Source organism: Dipodomys merriami, unplaced genomic scaffold (genome assembly GCF_024711535.1).
Source record: "Dipodomys merriami isolate MVZ:Mamm:240054 unplaced genomic scaffold, mDipMer1.0.p SCAF_114, whole genome shotgun sequence".
In the NCBI taxonomy this organism is placed as follows: domain Eukaryota; kingdom Metazoa; phylum Chordata; class Mammalia; order Rodentia; family Heteromyidae; genus Dipodomys; species Dipodomys merriami.
The window spans coordinates 1,571,194-1,589,768 of record NW_027202427.1 but is presented as its reverse complement, the minus strand read 5'-3'; the positions used below and the strand labels follow the sequence as shown (position 1 = coordinate 1,589,768).

Sequence of the window (18,575 nt, the reverse complement as noted above, 5' to 3'; positions counted from 1 at the left end):
AAGAGAATCAGTCCACCTTGCCCTGGGAGTCGGGAAGCCCCCGAGGACCTCCTGGGCTTACAGACTTGGGGTGGAGGTGTGGGAAGGGGAGGCCCATCAGCCGCACAGGTGACTTGCATGTAGTCCAAAGGCTTTAAACTCTACACAGGTCTGTGCCAACCTCTGGAGATGCTGGCTTTAGATCATGTTCTTTAAGTCATAGTATTCATCTGATGTTTGCTGACTACTGGGGCCATCTCTATTAAACACCAAGAGGCCTACTTCTGAATGGAACTCCTCCAGCCCCCTTTACCAAGGGCTGGGCAGAATCCGTGGGTCCCGTAGACTGGGGTACGGCATGACCTCTGGTAAACACCTCCCTTTTTTGTCACCCCTAGAACTCCAGGCTGACTCTTTTTCTAGATAAGCTTCTTGTAGTTTGGGGGCTGACATCACAGGTAGAAGATGAGTAATTTTCCAAGAACCAGAATTCTATTTGGTCAGAGTAAGCTGCACGGTGTATGCTACTCATGGTTTTAAGACAAGGGAGTCAACAACGACTCTGATCGTCTCCCACCTCTCCTTTCCCTAGGCCGCAGGGTGAGAGGCAGTGAAGGAAGATGGGCACAGCTGCGGGGAATTTCTGTATAGACTTCTTATCTTGTGGCCACATTGCATAAAATTCAATAAAATTGTATCGTATTGTCTGTGACACATTAAAAGCATATGGCATGAGTTCTGCCACTTGGTTTTAAATTCTGGCTCAACCATTTGATCCGCTATGTGGACTGAAGTTATTGAACTTTGACGTATCAAGCATCTTCCTTGTGTAAAATTATAATAGTGCTTACCCTTATAGGTTGACTGGAAGAAATAAGTAAGTTGCTACAAGTCACTTGCTTAAAATCATGCCTGGAATTTAATCATTACTATGGAAATGTTAGTAAATATGTCTTGGAATCTGTCACAATGTTCACGCATATTGTAAGTTCTCAATAGGTGCTTTTGGACAAAATGAAGACCTAGAAAGACAACATTCGGAATCAGGGCAATAGAAACAGTCATGTATAGCAGGCTCCTGGCCATGAAGAAGTTCAGAGCAAGATACCTCAAAATGGCCGCTTCGGCAGGGCAATGCCAATGTGGGAGCGCCCGGCCTGGAGCAGGGCTTGAAGCTGGCGTGAGACCCACCCCCTCCACCCACACACGGAGAAAGGCAGCTCCCTGCCACCGGACACCAGAACCCAGCAGGCTGGAGCTATGATTTGTAAGATTTCTTACTTTCCCACGATCGGCTGTTTGGCTTAGCCTCCTTTGCCTTTTACAACCTTGCAATGGATCCCTCTTTGTTTAAACTGTATGTAAGTATTGGACCTAACAGCTTTTCAGGACTTCCTTTTTCTAATCAAGTCCTGTGCATGTGTAAAAAATAAATAAATAAAATGCATGTGTTGGGCTAGGGATGTAAGAGGTAGAGGGCCTGCATAGCCTGAGAGAGGTTGGCTTCTATTTCCAATGAGAGAGGCAGAGAACGAAGGGGAGAGAGGAAGAGAGAGGCGTGTAAGCTGTGTCCTGCCTTCTGTGAGGCTCATGCTCAGGCCCAGCCGCAGAGAGAGCAGAAGGAAGATTTTCTTTCCCCTAAGCGGAGCCTAGCAGGAACCTGAAGTTCAATGACCTCGTGCCTGCTGTCCCTCGCTTTGTCCGGTGGTCCGTTCCCTGTGTACGTGCACCGTGCCGAGGGCTACAGCCCACAGCGGGTAGCGCGTGCGGTTCTAATGCTTATTTCACACACCCTGACCCTTCAACCTGGAACTCGCGGGCTGGGTGTGAGTTAGGGGGCGTCCCTGGTGCCGCGGCAGTCCAGCGGCACCCGGCATTCCCCTGGCGAGTCGGCAGGATGGGCACTACAGGGGACACCAAGATCAAATGTTGGCCTGTTGGTTTCTTTTTTAACGGTGCAGATGTGATCTTTATGTTCCGGTCATGCATGGTCTTTGGCGGGAGTCGGGGAGAAGGCAGCCGGAGGAAGACCCCGCAGCCTGCGGGGCCGCGGGCCTCTCCGGGATGCCTGGGCAGGGCTGGTGCCCGCAGGTGGCCCGGCCGCCTTGCCCCGCAGCGCGGGCCATGAGGACGCCCGGCGACAGCGCAAGAGCAGGTCCCGACGTGGCTGGTGGGGGAACCGGGGTCTGTGCTTTGTGGAAAGGCTCAAGTTCAGTGGAGCTGCTGAGGGAAGGCCGGCTGCTCTGGGGAGACAGGCCCGGAGCGCCAGTGTGGCACCCAGAGAGCCACGCGCCCACGAGCCAGGCAGCGCCGCACAGACGCACGCTCACCCTTACCCCCACCCGCCCACAGCCTCGAGGCCGCCCTCCCCGCCTGCACGTGGTGGGGGACGGGTGGGGCTCACGGCTGAATAGAAAGCCGGTTGAGGTTGCTGCTTTTATTACACCAAAGGTCTTGACACGGCTGGGGAGGCGCGCGGGCTGGCCCAGCGCCGCGGCAGGGCAGGCGGTCTCCACAGGGCAGCTCTCCACGTCAAGGCCGGTCCCACACAGGAGCGGCTCTCCGGAGGGGAGGAGGGAGACACGGAGGAGTCCCCGCTCTCTCGGGTGGGCAGACTCACAACACTGTACGCCCACAGCAGTTTAGGGAGCGTGGGGTTTGGGGAGTGTGCTCTAACAGGTACCACGAAGGATCGAGGGCCAGGAGGGCTGAGACCAAGCACCTCTGGGCAGGTACTTGCTGCCCAGCGGCCCTGACTACAGGAGGCATGCATCTGCGCGGGGAGAAGCCTCCAGGGGTCCTCAGACGGGAGGATCCTGGCTTCGTGGGGAAGAGAAAGACAGGATGGCGCCGTCACACCAAGGCCACTAAACTCACAATGACTCAGGAGGGAGCTCTCGGGACTACAGAGAGCAGCTCTCTCCTCTGGGGTCTGGGCTGGGGGCCTCGCTCCAGGCCTGCACCTGCCCTCACACTATCATGTGGTCCTTCCTGGGCCGCCCCACACCACCGAGCACAACGGAACACAGGCAGGGGCCACGCAAGTCACAAGTCACAGCCCGCCGCCACCCCGCACGGCAGCCTGCTGCTGGCGAGCATCTTGGGTGCCTTTCCTGGTTGGCTGAGGAGCTAATCTGAAAACAGGCTGGCAAAGGACTTCCTCAAGCTCCGGATTGTCTCCGCTTTGGCTTCATCCTCATTGGCTGAAGACCGGAAGAAGGAGGACTCAGCGAAGCTGAAGGCATTTGTCAGGGACTGCGACTTGCTTGAAGATAAAAACCAGAGAGAGGGTAAGAGGGTGGCGCTGCCAGCGGGCACGCACAGCGACGTAAGGGCCACCACTCCCGCATCCGCCCCAGGGAGGTCAGGGGGACAGGAGACAGTGCCACCGGGAAACAAGCAGGCCCTGGTGCTGCTAGGACACAAAAGGAGGGGTAATGAGGGAGAGAAGAGGGAAAGAGGAGGAAAGGGTGACTGACTCCAGAGAGCTTTGTTTAAAGCTGCGACTTGGCAAGCGTGCCTCTGGGCCCTCAGCCCCCCTGGTAAAAGGTGGGGCCAGAGCCTGTGGCTCCTGCCCCCACGTCTGTCTGTCAGTCGTCAGGTGGCGGGGGAGGGGTGCAGCGTCTGCAGGCCCAGGCAGATTGAGAGCTCTCTCACCGGGCTGGGGCAAGCCACGTGCCCCTCCAGCCCCGGCGCTGGCCCGCGTGACTGTGTCGGGCCGTTTGGCACATGGGTGGTCTGTAGGCCTTCCTAGTTCTCATTCTCTTCTCAATTCTTTTGATTCCAAGGGAACCCTAATGCCTCCATTTCCCTTTTCTTAAGTGGGTGTGGCCTTCCCCAGAGAGCCCTAATAAGAAGTCTGGTGGGCACAGTGAGTAGGAACTCAAGGAATACATATCAGACCACGATTAGTGGTAGATTGCTAATGAAAACCTCACCCCGTGCACTTTAGGGACGTATTTTTCCCTTCAGAGAGTAACGAGGGATTCAGGGAGAGAACCCGTCAGGGTAAGGGGCTGCGGGGAGGCCGCAGGTGTGCGCACGCGCATTCTCCAGGAGGGGCGGGAGGTCCTGACTCCTTGACTCGCACTGGGTTCTGGTACCCGGGTCTCCCTGCCCTCTCCTAAATGCTGGTGCGACCGTGCAGAGTCCCTTCTGTGAGGTCTGTGACTGGTGACCTATCTCCTTACCCCCTCCCCCGCCCCCTCCGGCAGGGAACGGGATGGGGGTGGGGGTGGGGAGATGCCTGCCTTTCATTAGAGCTGGGTAGGAGCCCCCTACGCGGGCCTCTGGGGCAGAGGACACTGGCACAGAAGCCTCCCGCCTGTCATCGGGGCTGGGTCCACACAGGGGCTTCAGCTCTGAGGCAAGTCAAGAGCCGGTGGACGTGAGTCACGGCCAAGGAGCCGCCAGAGAAGACAGCGGTGCTGAGGAAGGTGGTAGGTGGGCTGCCAGCCAGCGTGGGGGAGGGGTGGGACCAGAGGACCAGGAGAAGTGACCCCCCCCCCCCGGCCTGGACTGGCCCTTAGTGAGGAAAGGCTCTTTCTCTCCAAGCATGGCTTCCTCCCCTCACTTCACCTCCCACACGGCCACTCCCGGTCAGAGGCCCGGCGGGCGGGCGGCTGGCACGCCCGGGCTGCAGCGGTCCCCTCAGGATCTGCCGCATGGCAAGGCATGCTGCTCGTGGCGGTGCTGGCCGCTCTCCTCACCCAGGGGCCCGTGCTGCGGGAGGCAGGGCAGGGCGCGGGGCCTCTGCGCAGCCGCCCTGGGCTCCAGCTCCCGGGATGGCTGGAGGTGGGAGAGGCTGGAGCCATGACCCCCTCGGCCCTCGCCCTGGCAGCCCGGCTGGGTGGGTGCCCTGAGCCCTGAGCCTAAGCCGCGGGTCAGAGGCCGGAAGGACTTATTTCTTTTAACTTTTAGGAGAGTGACACCCACAAAGGAAAGGGATGGAAAAGAGAGCGGGAGACGGGGCGGGGGAGGACTCACAGCAAACAGACAAGATCCCCAAACTAAGCTACTGCAACGCTAGAGAGGGAGCCGGGGCGAAGTCGTGCCATCCAGGCTCACCTGAGATGTCTGTGCCCCACCCCGACCCGCGGGGCAGCCTGTCACACACGCGCACGCATGTGAACACACACACGCACAGTGTCTGCAGGAGGAGGCCCGTGGGAGAGGGGTGGCCACGCCGTGTCTTACTTGAGCTGTGGGTGAGGCTGGGGCTCCCGCGGCGGCGCACCCGGGGGTGGCTGGGCGTCTGCGGGGCAGCGGCTGCTGGAGGGCGCCTCTCCGTGGGCGATGGCGGGGCCTCCTGACCTCTGAGGAGCCGAGGAGGAGGAGGAGGAGGAGGAAGAGGAGGAGGAGGAGGAGGAAGGTGTCGGTGCTGGTCCTGGGGGGAGCCGGTGTGGAGGCAGCGCTCTGCCTGGGGGCTGCCCAGGGCCCCCTAGGTTCAGTACAAGAAAAACTTCATCATGTAACCGTATCAAAGGGTCTCCTTAGTAGAATCTACATTTCCCAGAATGCACTGCATTACCAGCTCTATGACAAGCGGCCCACGCAAGGCCGCCCTTTGAGCTGTAGCTTGTCACGCAGTGCACAGCTCCTCCCTGCAAGCTGACAACCTGCCCTCCCCCCGCAAGGCAGGTGTGGGGGGAGAGCAGAGGACCAGATGCCAGGAGCAAGCCCGCCCTCTTCCCAGGGGCCCCTCAGGCATCGGCCCCCTGTTCCACAGCCAACTCCGAGTCCCAAATGCCACTCACTGGGGGCCGGCGTGGGGGGGGGAGGGAAGGAGAGTGGGAAACGGAAGACCCAAGGAACAGTCTACCAGAGACCAAACAAGCTGCCTTGCTTTGCTTTGGCTTCCCTGACCATAAAAACCAGGCAAAAGTAAGTCCTAGTGCTTAGCTTTTAAGACAAGTATTTCAGAGACAATAAGGAGGGAGAAGCTGTTCAGAAAGCGCTGGTGCTTAATGAGCATCCTGGGCTCGGGCTCACGCTGTTGCGTGCAGCACCCGGCACCTTGCTCCAAGCCCGCACGTGTCTGGCTGCCACACCCACCCCACCTGGGCCGCACAGGCGCATTACTGCTTTCTTCCCAAGCCTCTGGCCTCGGTGCCATCATCCTCAGGGGCTCCAGCGTGACGTGCCGCTCAGGTGTGTGGGAAACTCTCCAGACATCCAAGCCCCGCTTGCCCCTGGGGATGTGGTGGGCACCATCTGGCAAAGAGCTCCCCTTTCTCCCAGCCTGCGACACAGACCATCTGGTGGCCTGGAGAGAAAAGCCCTCCTTCTCTTCGGGGCTGACAGGCAGGAGGGTGGTGCCAGTTTGCTCTGTCTTCGCTGAGGGGTCCCTACACCTGGAAGTCAAACGACGCCTCCACGAGCACCCGGCGACTTGTGGAAACAATACACAATTGGCCGGTAAGATCCGGTTTCTCAGCCTCACTCCAAGAGTCCACATCTGTGACACAGCCCGCTGGCAGGAGTGGGCTCAGGGAAACTTGACTAGAACAAAGACTTGTATTGCTACGTGGCTCACTGGCAACGCGGGAGCACCTGCCCCTTCCGGAGAGGAAGCGCTGTGTGTCTCTACTACCATGCTGTCCCGTCGCCTCACCTCCACGGCCGGGCGCGGGCTGTCACCAAGAACCGGTTAACAGCAGGGTTAGTTACACACACACACGAGTACATGGGATTCTGCATAGTTCAGAAGTTCCCAGCTCAAGTCAGACAACTAGTGAAGATGAGAGATTAGTAAATTATTTGATGTTAGTCAGCTTTTGTCTCTTCCAAAGTCTAACACCATGACTAAATTGTATTAGTATTTTATTATAAAGTAATTCCGGTTGATAGCTCGTCCTTTTGTGCCAGAGACCTGAGTGCTTTCCCACTTGTGAAGAGGTCATTGAACAGCCAGAAACTTTACAACTTAACACTGAAGACAGATATAACTTTTCCTTTATTGCACATTAAGCTGTACAAGAGAGTCACAAAAGAGAGGTACTTCAGTCACACTTCCAGCACTGGCTGAGGGGCTCCCCGCTGGATTAGTACAAAAAAGGGGACAACGTCAGCAAAGAAATGGATACAAAACACCAGAACAGCAATCCTACACTGTGACAGAGTCCCCAGGGCACGCGGCTGTCCCCTAGTGTGCTGCCCGAGGGCCCGTGGCAGTCAGGTGGCGCTGTCGGTGGTGCCAGCCGGGGGGAGCCCCATCAGGCCTCCCCCCACCTCAAGGCCTGGCCGACACACCGTGTGTCCTGACTGAATTCACATGGCAACGTCATATGTGTGGCTCACAAATGTCACGTGAAAGCACCTGGATGTGCACGTTGGGAAACATGCAGAGAAGCAACACCACTATCTTCACTTGGACAGTAAATAAATAGATACATAAACAAACAACAGAAAAGGTATTCCTGCATTCTGGGAAATGTGACTTTACTCCTCTCTGTCATCTTGCCAGACTGGGAAGTCTTTAAGGACCGGTTCCCTCTGTAACCCCCGCCCCCCGGAAGTGCATATGTGCATGTATGTATATATTTACAACAAACTGACGAGCACCGTCAGCTCAGGGACGGGTCACAGATGAAAACACTCTCGCTCTGTGGCTTCAGAATCTGCCAGCAACCAAAGAAGAAAGCAGGACGCGTGCCCTGGCGTGGAGCTCACGCTGCACACCATCCATACGGCTTGCTCCTCAGGTCTGGTATTCCAGAACTGCACCTTGTCAGTACACAGGGAATGTAAAAGTAGAGCCGGAAGCATATCTTCTAAAAGGCAAACTGCTGGCGTGAACTCCCCGGGACCACGGGGCTAGAGAAGGACACTTGGTACCTGATCCAGCCCTGCCTGGGGATGAGAGGTGAGGCACTGGCCCCGCGTCCTGGCGTGGTTACCTGCAGCAGCATCTCCCAGGTACTGCTTGTGAGAGGAAGGCGGACAAGCTGGTGAGGGGTCCTCAAGCCGTGAGGCCTCTGGCCAACACCACACAACCTACACCTGAGACAGCTCTCCCAGCAAGCTTCTCACTCTCGGGCCTGCGGGGGAGGTGGCAGCTCAAAAGCAATGCTGGGGTCGTCGTCAGGACTCGTAGGCAGGGCGCCCGCCCAGCTACACGGGGCGCCTCTGATTTGGTCTCAGGTTCAGATGCTTCGGGAATGGTCAGATCCTTCCCAGACTCTTAGCGGCTCCCTGAATCCTCTCTCCGGCCTTGCTAAGGAGTCATCTGTGCACACAGATCAGGCTCTGGGGACACAAAGCCGCCCCATTCCACAGAAGCACACAGATGGCTGCTTCAGAAACAGCGACAAAGAGGAAACAACTTTGGGGACTGAGATAAACACACAAAAAATACGCACAAGTTCACTTGAATATTGCACATGGGCGGCCCTGTTTTTGTTTCTGTTTCATCTCCAAGCTAATTAGTTAATAATAAAACAAAGGGTACACTGGGGTGTAAATTACGGAACACATTCCTGGAAGCAGCTTGCTCTTTGTACTTCATCACTAAAAACACAAGAGCTATGCAGGCACAGCAGCCTAGTCACAAAAACACAAACCGCACCAGATTCTAGCAAACAGAGAAAAAGATGGATGCCTTCAAAGTCAACAGATGAAGCTATGGAAATGAGACCTTGAAAAATCTCTTAAAAGTTCTACCTATTTACCCTAGTCATGCAGAAGCAAAAGCACAATTCACTGAAGACCCCGGGCAGACCTATGCAGGTGTCGGGTGTGGATCGGAGCCTGGGGGAGGAGGGAGGAGTTGGGGTTTATTCCTGTGGTTGCTGTTTCCCTCCCCCCCCACCATCCCTGGTACTCCTGTCTCGCCCCACTTTATGCAACATTTTGAAAATACTATCAAACCACCCAGATAATAGTCACACCGGACTAAGGAGAGGCACGGTTCTTTTGTACACTGTGGACGAACAGCCCTAGAATCACAAGTTATACAGAGAAACGTAAGTGAGCATTACAAGCACAAACAGGAACAGGTAAACAACCAGACAGAGGCGCTGACACTGCACAGAACACACAGTGCAGCCAGCATTTAAAGAACGCGGCGACCGCGCTGACCGCGCTGCCCGCCTGCCCGAGGGCTGCGCCCTCCCACCCCACTGGCCTTTCTTTTCTTTTCATTTGTTTTTGGCTTAGATTTTCTGCTTTAAAAAAAAACAAATTAACTACTGGCCATTCTAAGAAGCTTGGACTTGTTTTGGCCCTACAGCAATGCCATTACAGTCGAGAATATACTGTAAACAACCTTGGGGAGCTGGCCGCTGAGATGGGGTCTTGCTCGGATCCGGATCCTTAAGTGTTCCACTCTGGAAGACAAAAATGCAAAAGAGATAAAAACAAACCTACAAGTGAACTCCACAGAGAGCCCCTGTGGCTGGGCTACAGGCAGCCATGGGGTCTGGCCAGAAACACCTGCAGGCCTGTGCGGTGAGGTGGGGGGGGAGGGCTCAGAGCCACATGGAGACCTCTTCACCCCTCTTGTCCTCTTTCTCTTTTAGACTTGCTTTTGCTAGGAGCTTTGAGTCTTTTAACCCAGCCTGGCGTCTTCTCTGCCGCCTGCCCCACGCTTGGCCTGCAGTCCTCACAGGGTGGGCTGCGGGGAGCTCAGGAGAGGAAGGCAGAGCACAGCGGGGCTGGACCAGGTGATCAGCCTAGAAGGGGCTCCCGCCTCATCGGGAGTGAAGTTTTAGGTGGGACTGGTTCTGAGACTGGCTCGGAGTCAGACCCACTCTGGACTGGGCTGGAAACGAGGGGGGGCTGGGAGCAGGGAACCCCCTTGTTTATCAGAATCCTCCAGACTCAGAAGGGTAAGACGCTAATGTCTGTGAGCACTGGAGGCCAAGCTGCTTTCCCCTCTCAAACAGCAGAATTACATTTTGCCCAGCAGCAAGGCTCCACCCCCCTGCTTCCTCTCCTCCCAGCTGTGATTCTGATTAGGTCCTGCCAGGATCAAAGACCACGTGACTTCGTTTGTCTGACAGTTAAACTAAAGGCAGCGAGCGGGTGGAGCTGGACAGGTGGAGGGGAAACTGTAAAGCTAAAGCCAGAGGAGGGTCTGCCGGGAGTCAGGGAGGGACTCAGAGCCAGCTGCGGCCTGGGCCACGCCTATCTTCCGCACCCTCCCACTGCCCCTCCCAGTGCTCTCCTCCCTCGGGCCAGAGCCCCCTGCACCACTCCTACGTCAATGTTCCTCCGGTCTCCATTCTCTCTGGACTTGATTCTGGCTATCTAGTTTCCCTCCTGTCGTGGCCACGTTTTTCAGTCCTACCACCAAAGAAGTAGGTAGAAGTGCTACCCTTCCTCGTTATTTTGGGAACAGCGTGATGTCAAGCTGTTCTAAGAGGCTTCTGGGCAGCAGGCAGCGAGGTCCTTGAAACACCTTCGTTCCATTACGTCTTGGGGCCGCAACTGCTCACCAATCACAGCAAGAACGCCAACACCGCCTGTCCCTTTTCCCCCCCGGCACTCGCAGCAGACCAACAAGACTCGGTCTGAGCCTTGTCATTGTGGTACCCATACCCAACAAGTAGGCTGGGGCCAGGGGACCCCCTCCATCCAGCCCCAAGACTCCCCAGTTCTTCCCACCTTCTGTTCATATGCTCTGGTTAGGTCTGTATTAATTCTTGTTCAGACTAGCATAGCCTTATCTTCTCCGTGGCTACCTGCTATCCAAAACAATTTCCCAAGTTGTACCCATTACCTTCTCTAAGTCATTCAGGGCTACCCTTTATTGTGCTTTTTGTATGCCTGGTCACCGGGGGCCTTTTATGCAGTATCTCCCTCGTGTCTTATGAGGGCCTGAGGAGGTAGATGTCATTTTTCCAGTGACCCCAATTACTTCAGCATGGCCAGAATCAGCCTGTCTAGCCTCCTTTCCTAAGTCCTACACATGCCTGCTCTTTCCAGGGCTGCCCTTTCTGTCCTCCTCTAGGCTGTCTCTGCCACTGGCCTCTCGTTGCCTGGGATGGGCACCCTGCCAGGTGTAGGGCAGCAGAAGCCCAGCCTGGCCCCAGCAGGTTGGCTCTTGCTAGTCCCCTCTCTTGGGCCCCATAGGCCAAGGGAGAGCACGCCACGCAGGCTAGCCTGGCTCTCCTCAGCCACACAGCGATGCACGTGAGTTACTCAAGGACGCAATGACCTCAGAACGCTCTTCCCAAAGCTTTTGGGGAAGAGCTCCCAGGGGCCATCCTTGAGGCCGAGCCTGGGAATGTGCCTTGGCCACCCTTGCTGGCGCCTAAGAAACTTCTTCTGTCTCCAGCTCCATCGAGGTTGTGGAACCAAATACTTCTCAGAGGCTCTGAGAGGCACAGAGGAAGGTCCCCGAGGAGCGCCCATGCCAGGCGGGGCCCTCGCTCAGCCCACAGGCCCCGTCTACCCAGGCTGAAGGTTTATTCCCGTGTGGTCAGAAGTCTCCTGGGAAGTGGAGTTCCACAGAAGTCTGGTCACCCTGGCGTCACCGCCGAAGTCTGGCCTGTAGCCAGCCCAAGGCAGGCACTCGTGGTCAAACTGAGCAGCAGTTTCCCGCAGGAAGCTGGGTTGACTCAAACAGGTAAGAATGTGAAGTCTAGAACACGTGATCAGCTGCACACAACAAAAAGGAAAACAGCCTCCCGGCAGGCTAAGAAGAAAGCCTCCAAACCACCCGGCACTTAGAGGGTGTCGCTGGGACCCACCGCCACCCCTGATGTGGCTGGAGGCGCCCTGCAGGGGACAGGGTCGATGCGGGCTCACCTCTTTCCACCTGACCAAGACAGGAGAACAAGCACTGCTGCCATTTGCCAGGCATGCTGGCAGAATAAAATGAGTCTGTGACCTCTTTCTTCACGTGACTTTGGGCAAGTTGCCTGATCTCTGAATCTCAGTTTCCATTAGTGGGGACCCTGTGAGGATTCTGTGAGGTAACGGTGCAGCATGTGGGCTCAACACACTGAAATCTGTCTAGGCGGCCGTGGCGGGAGGGAGGCGCTACCATGAGGTGCTAAGCAAGACCTGGACACACTCTGGTGAGAGGAGTTTGGTCAGTGGAGAGCTCGGGGCTGACTTCTGCAGGCCCTGCTGGCTCCAGGCTTCTATTCATTCCTTTGTGCATTTTTCAGTTCTCTCAATGCTGGAGATAAGATAAGCCCTTCCTCACTGTACAGTCTTGAGCTCTTCAAGACCCCAGGGCTACCGGGCCTGAGCAGAGATATCCTGAAGGCATAGGTTTGAAGGGGCTTGGTGAGGTGTGTTCTGCTCCCCTCCAGAGCAGCTGACCGGACTGGCGTCCTGCTGCACCCAAGGGTCTTCGATGACTGACCAGAGGGGCCCATCCCAGGCAGCAGCACAGATAAATGTGCCATGGGGGCGGCTGGTACCACGTTGGCAGGCCCAGACTTGATTGCCAAGGAGAGCAAGGGTTTTCCTTACCCAGGGCCACACACACCCAGTTCTTTATTCCTCTGTTCTCTGGTGGAAGCAAAAGAGCTATAGAGATGCCCAGTGGAGAGACCTAGAAGGTCCAGCTCTCCTCCTCCACAGCAATGTGACTCCGGACAAGTCACTTGCATGATACTGGCTGCTATGTAAACAGAGACAGCCTTACTAGCCCATCTCACATACGATTGTGAAGCTGACAATAATGAACGTGCTTCATAAATGTAAGAGTAGTGCCAGGCCAAGTGATGTCAGCAGACATCACCACCTTATCTGAGTGAGAATAAATACCACTCCAAGGGAGCAGAGCTGCTACGTGGGAAGCCCCTGTGTCCACGGAGAAGGCACTGCTGTGTGGCTTCCCGTTGCCTGGCACACAGCTCACGCGTGTGTGCATGATTTGGGGCTGGGCTATTCACCGTGCCCTTTTGTAGGTCAAGTTCTGCAAGGTCCCTGCAGATGCAGAAAAGCCAGTTCAGAGAGAGTAAATATTAGCTCTTGAGGTGACAGGAAAGAAAACTGCTGGCCTGGTATGAGGGTCTGGGGGGTTTTGCCAAAGGCATCTTGAAGTTGCCATCCTGTGGCTTTCTGCAGACAGACCAGGAGAGAGGTGCTCCTATCTAAGGTCCCAGCAGGATGGAAAGCTGAGGAAGGAAAGGCTCCGAGTGACTCAACTCTTGCTGGAGACCAGCTGCCCCCACCAAGGAGGAAGGCCTGTGCTTGCTCAGCATATCTGAGACAGGAAATTGAGAAAGGGTCCCAGGGCCTGGCCCCAGGAAAGGGGCCAGGCCAAATCCTTGCTGGACACGCCACAGAACTATTCTGATCAGCTCCCCCAGGCCTCGCTTCTCCGGCCTGGGACCCCAGGGAGCATGAAGCGGCAGGAAGGAATGTGGTCAGGAGGTTGTAGAGCAAAGGGGACGGCATGTTTTCAGCACCTTGGAAGCATTCCGAGCTTGCCCTGCATGCCCGTGCCCACCTTCCACTGGAAGGTTGTGAAAGGTCATGGGGGTCCAAGGATGGGCTGTCCCTCCTTCCTGCCTGAGGGAGGTTTGCTGCTCTTCTGATGGAGCTCATCTACTGGACTGCGGGCCTCCCACAACCTAAGGACACTAGGAATGTCCCACTGGGCGGCCCATGAGTCCCGTGGGGGCACCGAGGGTCAGGTCACCCTGGGTCAGAATGTCAGCTCCAAGTGATTAAAGATGTCCCTAAAAGTTAAGTCAGTCCCAAAATAGTCAGTGTCTCTTAATAGTCCGTTAAGGGATCTGGTCACTAGTGGCTTTATCTGAATCTGCCTCAAATCCCCTCACATTCTCAGCTTACGCTCACTGGGGAACATACTCTCTGAAGCCAGTCCTGCTGTGGGAAGAGGGAAGGGCTTGCATTTGTCCTAAATTTACCTCTTGCAGGCTCAAGTGAATCTTACCCCTATGCACTGGGCGTGAGTGACAGTTGTGACTCCCACCCCCCACCCCCACCCCCGCATACACAGATCTCTAAGCTGTGCTTCTCAGAGTACAGAGACCCTCATCTTAGTCTTGGTCTCCTTGAACTCAAGAGATCGTAGCAAAGAACTGGGCAGAAATAATTTGAGTCTCCTTTTAGGCAAGAAATCCAGGGAAAAAAGACAGACAGAACGTCCACCAGAAGCTAGAGAGGTCATCCAGCTCCAGTCCTTCATTTCTGAACTCATCACTGCCTCTCCCAGGTCCCATGGGCTGCACAGCTGATAGCAAAGCATCCCAGATCTGAAGATTTGGAAAGCCATCTGATCCCACAGCCTAACCTCAGCCATCTCTCCTTGTCACTATGTCCCTGACAAGAAACTCCTCCTGTCCCACCTGAACAGCAGCAACAACTGGACAGTCCCTCGCCACTCCCCGGAAAAGCCGCTGGTGCTCTCTGCGCGTTTCTTCCTCACAGAGCATCAAACCAGGTCTTCCAGCAGATTTGCCTTTGGAGCCATTTCTAATCTGAGACTGCATCAGAGAGCTGAAGACCTTGAGTCACAGGCTCCTTGAGACAATTGTTATTCAACTGTGGTTCCTTTAACTGTGACCACACATGGTCAGCCCCTGGCCCTGCCTCGTGGCTTCTTTCCTCCCAGCATTCTCAGTTAAGAGCATGTCCTTGCAGCCCCAGGTGTGGCCTTGTCAGCTCAGGGAAGAAGATGTTCATCTGTACCCTGGCACCAGATGTGTATCAATGAATCATTCCCCCTGGGTCAAATCCACAAGCTCAACAGGAAGCGAGCTCTGAGGCTTGAACTGAGGGGCGCTGAAGTTAGGCCTTACCCATCAGCATCTGAAACTCCTGCATTAGCATTTGGCTTTTGTCTCTGGAAGTTTTTACAGGAAGACATAAGGAGTGGGACCAGTAGGATGAGAAATGAAATGTGAGCCCATGAAGGTGAGGAAGAGAATGCCTCCCCACTGGCAGGGACTGAAATCCCTGCCCACTTAAGGATCTGTCCCTTTTTCCTGGGAGCCTGTGGGGCAGCCCACACGTTACCAGAGCCCCAAGAGGCAAGAAGTCGTGTCAGATCCTGGATGATAAAGCTCAAGAGAGCCAGTGAACATGTTGGAGATGGATGAGGGAGCCGAGTATACAGGGAAAAGGCTTTCTTGGCCTCCAGCCTGGAGGTGATGGCCATTACTGGCCACCAGGTGTCACTGCTACTCTGAGAAGAGTGCCCCTAAAACACCACCGAGTCCTTGGGTGGAGGGTCAATGGCCTCAGCAGCCCTGGGGCTGGGAGTGTTGCCAGGCAGAAGCTGAGCTTCAGCCAAATCAGCTTTGCCACTCACCTCCTTGTTTCAGTGATACGGCCAATGCCTCTTACACCCCTGTACCAATTTCTTGGGACCGTGAATAGCAGCTAGCTAATGTACCCCAAGGTAGAGGGCTAGATCCTAACAAGGTGTGCCCTCCGCTTGCCATCCTCTCTCTACTTGCAGCTTTACTACAATCAATGAAACGAAGGCTCTAGAGGCAGGGCTGAAGGCAAGGACAGACAGAAAGGCAGGTAGTCTGCCAGTCTCCCCAGATCTCTGGTCTAGAATTCACAGCCCTAGGGCTGTGACTCCAGGCAGGAGCTCTTGAAGCCTGAGCTTCCACAGTCATGCGAGAGGCCAGCGAGAGGACTTGATGTGTGTGGCCCAGTGATCCAGGCCACGTCCAGATTGGCTCACATCCCTTTTATGTGCACACTGCCAAGATCTCCACAGGTCTCTAAGATCAACTCCAAATAGGCAGATCAGACTGTATTTACGCCAAATGGAAACTCCTTCATCAAATGTGTCCAACCACAACCAACCAAGGGAAGAGAGGTGGTGAGAGCAGTTTGCCTAGATAGGAAGAGCTTTTATCTTGGTACTATCGAAGGTACACATAATGGAACAGGAAAGGCAGATAGTTTTGTCAGTGCTGTTGACATTTTTGACACATGGGTGACAGCGGCCAGGCAAACCACTTTCAAGTACCCCTTGGTGTTCAGTCATGTGCCCCGTAGTGTTCAGAGCAATGACTGACCACACAAATGATGCGGGTCCGTGAGGAAGTACAGCCTAGTGATATCACCGTCCCTACGCGCCTGTGACTATGCACTTTAGGGAGGAAACCGTACAAGAACACAGGTCTCAGGATGTGCCCTGGCTGTCAGGCTGTACTCCGCAAGGGGTTTGCGGAGCACATGACTGGTGGGCGCTGTGTGATGTTTAGAAACAGATTTCAAATGTGAATTCTGCTTTTTCCTTCTCCTCCAGAAATAAGGACTTGATTCTTTCCCCTCTTCTATGCCAGCAATTTCTCCTAACATGGCCAGCGAGATCTGAGCCAGCTCTTTATAAATACGGCAGTGAACAGCTAGCGAGAGCTCTGTCCAGCGGTGTCTCCTAAGCTCCTTCCTTGAAACTTCCCTATGACAGTGAACGGCTAGGAGAGCGCTGCCCAGCTCTTCCCGGACCTCTCAGTGCACAACGAGAGTGTCCCAAGTCCAGGGAGACACTGGCTCTGGAAACATCAGGTTCAGGAGGAAGACCCAGCACTGCACCCCCACACAGTTCTGCAGCTGACCTTGAGAAGGGCCCTGTCAGGGGTGGGAAATGATCAGGCCTCCAGAGAGGAAGGAAGGAAGATACAGAAGAGGAAGGAGCCTCCTTACATCCCATAACTGACTTCGACTCCAGCCTGGAACCCCTGCTGTCTAATGGTGGTGCCTGGCAACTGTCTCTGCGGAGCTGCTTACCTGTGGCTGCTGGGTGGTTAGGGGTCTCTGAGGAGACAGGACAGGAGTCCTGGACAGCAGCCGGTTCATCTTGCTGATGACTAGCTCAGTGATGAGTTGTCTGTCTTCCACCTGGTGTTCCCCAATCAGTGGCATGCTACAGTCCATGACCTGGAAGAAGACGTGGCCCAGTGAAGTACAGGGTCTAGAGACATGAAGGCCTGGCATGTGTTTTCAGAATGGTGGAGATGAGTTGGCAAGGAAGAGTATCCTTGTTTTCAGTTGAAAACATGTTCCTTGGCAGATGTAGAACCCTTTCCTCTGTCTCAGACCCCCTCCTGTTGATCTCCACTCAAGCCAGAGCCCAGCAAGATGGAGATAACTGGCTACAGGGACTGGAGAAGAGGGAGAGGGGAGAGAGGGTTCGGCCTTGGGCTGGAAGTTTGCAGAGGGGCTGAAGACATTAAGGGCATTTCTTGACATATCTGGTAAATAGCAGGCATTTCTCATCTCTGACTTTTCATTGATACAACCTTTGTTTTCAGATCTGCTCCGCTCACTAAATGACCAGATTCCTGCCTTGCTTCTGACCTGGGCTGTCTTCCCTTTTTCCCGCCCCCCCCCCCCACAACTCCCCCTCTCCAGTCCTTATTTTTCCTGTTTCTTAAGGTCAAGATCAACTGTTTATTTCCACTTAAGAAATGTCTAGGATCACAGACTCCATCATCCAGCTCGCTCATATATGGAGGAAGAAGATGGAAGCCCCCGCCCCCCCCAGAGAAGGGAACCCTGCCCATCCTCACAGCATCTGCCTTGGGTTTGGCCTCTAGGCTAGGGTGTGGCTTCTTGATGAGACATTCCCTGGGGCAGACTTACCTCAAAGATGTAGTCCTTCCCATCCTTCCCATGTACAGCTTTGACAGCACAGATGTCTAGGCCACCAAACATCTCAGAGCAGGTATCCACCCATAACTTGTACCTAGAGGGAGGGAAAGGGATCCTGAGGCTGGGACACCAGCTCAGGGCAGCTGAGTGGAGGGAGAGATCTCCTTTTGCCCCAGCCTCTCCTATTCCCCGTCCTGATCCGTTCCCCTCCCCTTCTGGTGCCTTCCTTTTCTGCTCTCCAAGTTTTCTCCATCTTCCCGAGCCAGAGCAGCCCTGACCTCTTCAAGGAGGCCTTCCCTGGATAATCTCAGCCACATCTAACTACTCCTCCTTTCTTGGAGCTTCTACAGTATGTAGTCTTTACCTCATATTTAGTACATGACCCAGTCCTGCCTAATGTCAACTGGATGCTTGGGAACTCTGCGTGTCACTTGTCCCGCCTGTTTAGAGGCGCCCTTGCGTCTTACAGCTCTTCCTCAGCAGCAGTCTACCTCCCAGGGGGCTGGGACCCTCTCTACTCACCTGTCTGACATGGCGATCTGCTCCAGCATTGCAGAGCCAGTGTTGGTCTTCCAGTTCCCTGAGATGGATGTCCTCCTGCAACAAGGCCCGCAAAGCAAAAACAGGCCGTGAACCCCACGCTCAAGAAAAGCCCATGAAACCTTCCAGAATTTTCTTTCACTGCTGTATTGCCCACCTGCAATACAAATAGCCCAGGAGCCTGGCTGTCTCTGTCAAACCTCTATCTGTGATGCCTTCCTCTGCATGAAGGTCTTGCCTCTGTGGTGCTGCCCTGACCGTTTCAAGCAAGGGAGCTCTGGCCGTCTTTGGAAAACCTTCAGAACTTTGCCTGTATCTCACTTGGAGTCTTCTACTTTTTATTTTAGTGATTTGAGCTTAGTCTTAAGCTATGTCTACTATTACATAACTCACAGGGGTATATATGGAATATGTTCTCCTACAAGCCTACTCACTCAGTAACCTGGGCTCACTAAGAATATGCAAATAGAGGTAGGGCTCAAGTGGTAGAGCCAGCCTTGAGCACCCTGGCT

At 55.0% G+C, this 18,575-nt stretch overlaps 1 protein-coding gene across 1 annotated transcript in view; it reads right to left on the bottom strand.

The window, feature by feature from the left end:
• Positions 1-897: 897 nt before the first annotated feature.
• LOC138822710 (synapsin-2-like) overlaps positions 898-18,575 on the bottom strand; it is a 112,606-nt gene continuing 94,928 nt past the window's right edge. The window contains exons 8-13 of the mRNA XM_070015582.1: positions 18,046-18,120; positions 17,515-17,617; positions 16,660-16,809; positions 9,245-9,305; positions 5,176-5,419; positions 898-3,244 (exon numbers count right to left, since the gene is read on the bottom strand). Of these exons, the coding sequence (XP_069871683.1) occupies positions 3,109-3,244; positions 5,176-5,419; positions 9,245-9,305; positions 16,660-16,809; positions 17,515-17,617; positions 18,046-18,120 (769 nt within the window). The 3' untranslated portion in view covers positions 898-3,108. The remainder of the gene's footprint in view (positions 3,245-5,175; positions 5,420-9,244; positions 9,306-16,659; positions 16,810-17,514; positions 17,618-18,045; positions 18,121-18,575) is intronic.